At 30.8% G+C, this 5,272-nt stretch overlaps 2 protein-coding genes across 2 annotated transcripts in view; one reads left to right on the top strand and one right to left on the bottom strand.

Moving 5' to 3' along the window:
* The window catches only part of LOC132031248 (probable leucine-rich repeat receptor-like protein kinase At1g35710), a 32,377-nt gene that overhangs the window by 1,508 nt on the left and 25,597 nt on the right, over window positions 1-5,272 (bottom strand). The gene's annotated exons all lie outside the window — the stretch shown is intronic.
* Window positions 4,523-5,272, top strand: part of LOC132067427 (receptor-like protein 35) — a 1,118-nt gene continuing 368 nt past the window's right edge. The window contains exon 1 of the mRNA XM_059460655.1: window positions 4,523-5,219. Within this exon, the coding sequence (XP_059316638.1) occupies window positions 4,523-5,219 (697 nt within the window). The remainder of the gene's footprint in view (window positions 5,220-5,272) is intronic.

Consider the following 5,272-nt stretch of genomic DNA (forward strand, 5'->3'; position numbering starts at 1 on the left):
AATGTTTGTTCGGACAAGTAAAAAAAAAATTCTTATATAAATTTTATGTGTTTTTTTACGAGGCACAAAATACGTAAAAATTGTGAAGGATAGAGAATAAGATTAGATTCATAATATAATTAAATAAGAGAGCATAATTTTTTCATATAAAATAATAATGTTATTAATATAACGGAGAAAACTTGTCCTTATCAGCTTGTTACATAAAATTAGAAAAGATTGAGGTTTATATAGGATTTGGGAAAATGCTCAAATATGTCACTGAACTACGAAATGGCTCATATATATGTCACTAGTAAAATTAAGGATTTAAATAATGCCACGTGACAAAATTTGGTAGTCGTAGAATTCTGTTAGTGAGTAATGGCATATATGACACAAAATGGTTATGGCGGTGGCATTTTTTAGCCCAACTATTAATGAGTGGCATGAATGATCCTTTTGTGATGGTTCGATAATATATTTGAGCCTTTTCCGTTTAAACAATAATTGGTTTCCAATTTTAAATTTCTCTTTGTAGAATGGTTAACATAAAAACTATTTACTTAAGTTACAACTCAATAGCATATGGTTGATTTTCATACCTAAGTTACCAGGAGGTATCAAAAAGAACTATACACCCAATTCTAATTCCCTTTGGCTTTCCAAACAGGCTCTAAATGAATGAGAAAATAAAGACTATATATATTAATAACATAATACATAAACAGGCCTTTAAAGTTGGCCTCAGTTGACAAGTATACCTTCCAGTTTTGAGTGTGCACAAGTAGGCACCTCAACTTTTCTCCACTTTGTCAGTTAAACACTCTAAATTATAAAACGATCATCTAGACAACTCCAAAATTTATGCGTCACGACAGTGCCACGTCAGCATTTGTGTTTACGTGTTCAACTTTATACAAGTTGATATGCCTACTTATGCACATTCAAAGTTGGAGGTCATATTTCCCAGCTGAAACCAAGTTTGAGGACATGTATTATGCCTATGTTAATGAAAGTAAATACACTAAAAAATATCCCCGGTGAGTTCCAATGTTTTGAATTATATCCGTAGTATATAAATTACTAGTAATTACATCTTTTACTGAAAGCGCCATTTATTTTAGATGTAATTAAACTAGCTAGCTTTTGAAAATTTGTTCCAAGAGAAGTATTTAAACATTAAAATAAGGAATAATTTCAGAGACCTACCTCTACATTTACCTTTATTTTACTGTGATTTGACGTATTACACTTCAGTTATTTAAATAAATTGTGAATAGACACAATACTTTATGACATTCTACGTCTCAATTTGTGTTGACAATGTTTAACTGACATGAAATTTAAGAAAAAAAGAAAAAAAAAAAAACTTTAAAACTTGTGTAACATGCCAAGATTATTCTCGTGGCTGTAAGATCATGTCATTAATAGTATAATTAAAAGCTTAATAGCACCACTAAAGATGTGGTGCAGTGGATGGGGTTGTTCCTCCCTTAACCAAAGTTCTCAACTTTGAGTTAAGGTATCAAATGTCGAGCAATCTGTAGATGCCCAACCCTAGTGAGAAACAAAAAAAAAAAAAACTTAATATCAAATGGCTTTTTTAACCTAGAAACTAAATGTGTCTATTTTTAAATAAACTAAAAAGGAAACCGTATCATTTAAAATGAGATAGAGAAAGTGATAGACAATATAGTTGTTAAAAATAATTAGAAAAAGTAATTGTTCAATCAATTATTCCTCAATTTTTATAATAACTTAGTTATTGTAAAACTGCAAGAGATGACATATTGTGAAACTACAATGAAAGCAAGACTCGGATTTGATCAAGTCTTTTCTCTGTTTTGGAAAAAGACAAAGCAAGACCTTACTGACATTAGTAAGTCTGTTTCGGATTTCTCTGTTTCTTTTCTAATTACAAGCTTCAGGGGAGCAACGCTTATAGCGGCTCCCAAAATAATAGCCGAAAAACTGTATATTTTTTATATAATTTATTGTATGCATATACACAATTTTTTTTTTATATAATTTAGGTATGTTATATACAAAAAATATACAAATGTACACACTTTGTGGCTAGCAGATGTAAATAACTTCGGCTGACTGGCCAATTTTGAACTCCGCTTTGGTCAAGTCTTTGGGGCCTCTTTAAGGATTGTTTTGGTTGTTAAATACGAAGAGGATAAGTAGAAGTACGATTTAGCTTCCCTTCCTACTCACTTAACTTGGTGTTTAATCACCTGGATTTTGCGCGTAAGAACTATTTTATGTATATTTTTATATAATTTATTAAATATATATATATATATATCTATATATGTACATACCCAAAATAATAGCCGAAAAAATGTATATATATATTTATATATATAATATTTTTTTATATTAAAAGCTAAAAATCATAAGTTGAAAATACCCAACTTTTGACTTTTAGCTTATTTTTGTATTTTTTTTGCTTAAAAGTAAGTGCTTTAAAGCACTTTTTATCTTTGTTTAAAAATAAATGCTTTAAACTTTTAAAATAAGTCAATCCACACACCCTCTTATTCAATCCACAATACGGATATTGTACACCAGATGAGAAACAAAAAACAAACCCTTATAAAAAGTATGAAGGGTCTAATGACCCCAAAAAATATTTCAATCATACTCTCATGAATCTTAATACATCTCTCAATTTTCTCCATAACAAAATTATATAATTATAGCACTCCTATTTATAATACTACAAAAGCTACTTTGAGTAAGAACATGATTTTCATAGATTTTTCTAAGTATGATTTTAAAGTTGTATACGCCTGATTATTATTTTTTGTGGTAGTGGAGCATTTCTCTCAATCATTCAATTGTTCATGCACCTTTTACCAGCTTCCTTTTTTTTCCTTTTTTTTTTTTTTTTGGAGTGCTTCTCTCCGGTTTCCAATTGTTGATGCACATCTCAGCGACTTTTTTTTCTTTTTTCTTTTTGTGCGTGTGTGTGTGTGTTGGAGCACTTCTTTCCAACTTCCAATTGTTTATTCACTTCTAACCAACTTCTATTTTTAGTTGTTGTGTTGTAGCACTTATCTTCAACTTCCAATTGTTGATACATGGACGTCTTTGTCTTCCAATTGTTGATTAAACTTAAATATTTATATTTGTCACCAACTTCTATCGTTGATGCATTTGTCACCAACTTCCATTAATCTTTTTAGCCCACTTCTCTCTAACCTGTAGAGAAGAGTTTCTTCCTCTTGTGACATAATTGTTTTCTTTTTTTTTATCTCTGCCATATTTTAGCTCAATCCTTCGTAAAATGATACTTACTCCCTCCGTCCCAATTTATGTGGCACTTCTCGCTTTTCGAGTGTCAATTTGACTAAACTTTGGAGCTAAATTGGATTAGATTAATTCGATATTTTAAAATTAAAATTTATATATTTTAAAAATACATGAAAAGTACTATCAATTGCAAAAAAAACATCTTAAAATGATGGTCAAAGTTGATACAATTTGAATTAGTGTCACATAATTGGGACAAAGAGGGTACTTTTTTTCATGCATATATCAGTGGCAGCTGTGCATGCAGTGGGAAACCATTTAATATCTAATCAAATATTTTCCTGAAGTTTTCCCCATTGATGTTAGTCTGTAATACGCTGTGTTTTCTGCCAAATATTCCCACTGATTTTCGGTGGGAAATATAGAACAAAAATTTTAAAAAAATGTTTTTTATTTTCTCACTGATTCAATGGAAATATTTGTGAGAATAGCCACTGACTATTTTTCAGTGGAAATTTTTAGTAGGAAAACAATGATTTTCTAGTAGTGGGAGCATATGTCAGTTGTACAACCTACTAGTAGCGAAAATTATTTTGTGTCTCTACCAAGATTTTAGAGGCTCGGATATCGATTTGAAGGAATATAATTTAATTCAATCAGAATATCATGAAAATACATTTCTCGATGTTATACATACGAAAAATACGTAATAACACCCTATTTATAATAGTTTTTAAACTTACTTTAGACATAAACTAGAATATCTATTTTCATAGGAATTTGACTATATAACTACTAATATATTATAGATTGAAACTACAACGTACTTCTTGAACAGAGGAAACAATAAAACAATCTTTATTAATTAAGGATGTTATAATAATCCTTCTTCTTTTCGAGTATTTTGTAAGCAATGTTGAAAATGATTAACGAAATCTTTTTTACTGTTTAATGTGAAAACTTAGTAAAGTTGTATTCTTCTTTCTTTCTTTCCAATTGTGTTTCAACTAATATATATTTTTATATAGAGAGAGTTGATAGAATGAACGAAAAAAGGTTTTCTGTTAGATTAAAGCTAGCTAGGCCTCAAGAAAAGGAATTTAAAAAGACCATGAAGACCAAAAAGAAGATCAATTGATCACTATTTAAAGTCTCAGAGCCCCCATTGTAACAAGCCAAGCCTAGTTGATCTTTCTAATTATTTCTACACCACCTACTAATGGAGAAAGTCTTAACTTCTTTTCTTTTGTTATTTCACTTGGTTGTGGCTAGTTTAGCCATGACTCATACCAACATTTCTACTGATCAATCAGCTCTTCTTTCATTGAAATCCCAAATCATTTCGGACCCCTTTCACTTGTTGGATGAAAGTTGGTCTCCAGCTACTTCTGTTTGTCATTGGGTTGGAGTCACTTGTGGTTCTCGTCACCAGAGAGTGAAGTCATTGAATATTTCCAACATGGTGCTTACAGGCAGAATTCCCGCTAATATCGGAAACCTCACATTTCTTGTTTCTCTTGACCTTGGTAGCAACAATTTCTATGGAAATTTGCCTCAAGAAATGGCACATTTGCGTCGGTTAAGGTTTATTAGACTTAGTTTTAACAACTTCAGTGGAGAGGTTGCTTCTTGGTTCGGGGTCTTACACCAACTTCAAGTTCTGACTCTAAGGAATAATAGTTTCAATGGTTCCATCCCCTCTTTATTTTCTAATATTTCCACGCTTCAAACTTTGGATTTGACATTCAATTTGATAGGAGGGAAGATCCCAAAAGAGATTGGAAATCATAAACATCTAAGATTTTTAAGGTTAGGAGGAAACAAGTTTATAGGTTCTATCCCTCTGTCTCTCTCAAATGCCTCAATGTTGGTAAATCTAGATCTTTCTTCCAATTTCCTTCAAGGAAACATCCCAGAAGAGATTGGAAATCTTCAAAACCTAAAATTTTTGGCAATAGACTCTAATCAACTTACAGGTTCTATACCATTCTCGATTTTCAACATTTCCGGAATTGAAATCATTGCATTC

This window comes from Lycium ferocissimum, chromosome 1 (assembly GCF_029784015.1).
Source record: "Lycium ferocissimum isolate CSIRO_LF1 chromosome 1, AGI_CSIRO_Lferr_CH_V1, whole genome shotgun sequence".
Lineage (NCBI taxonomy): Eukaryota > Viridiplantae > Streptophyta > Magnoliopsida > Solanales > Solanaceae > Lycium > Lycium ferocissimum.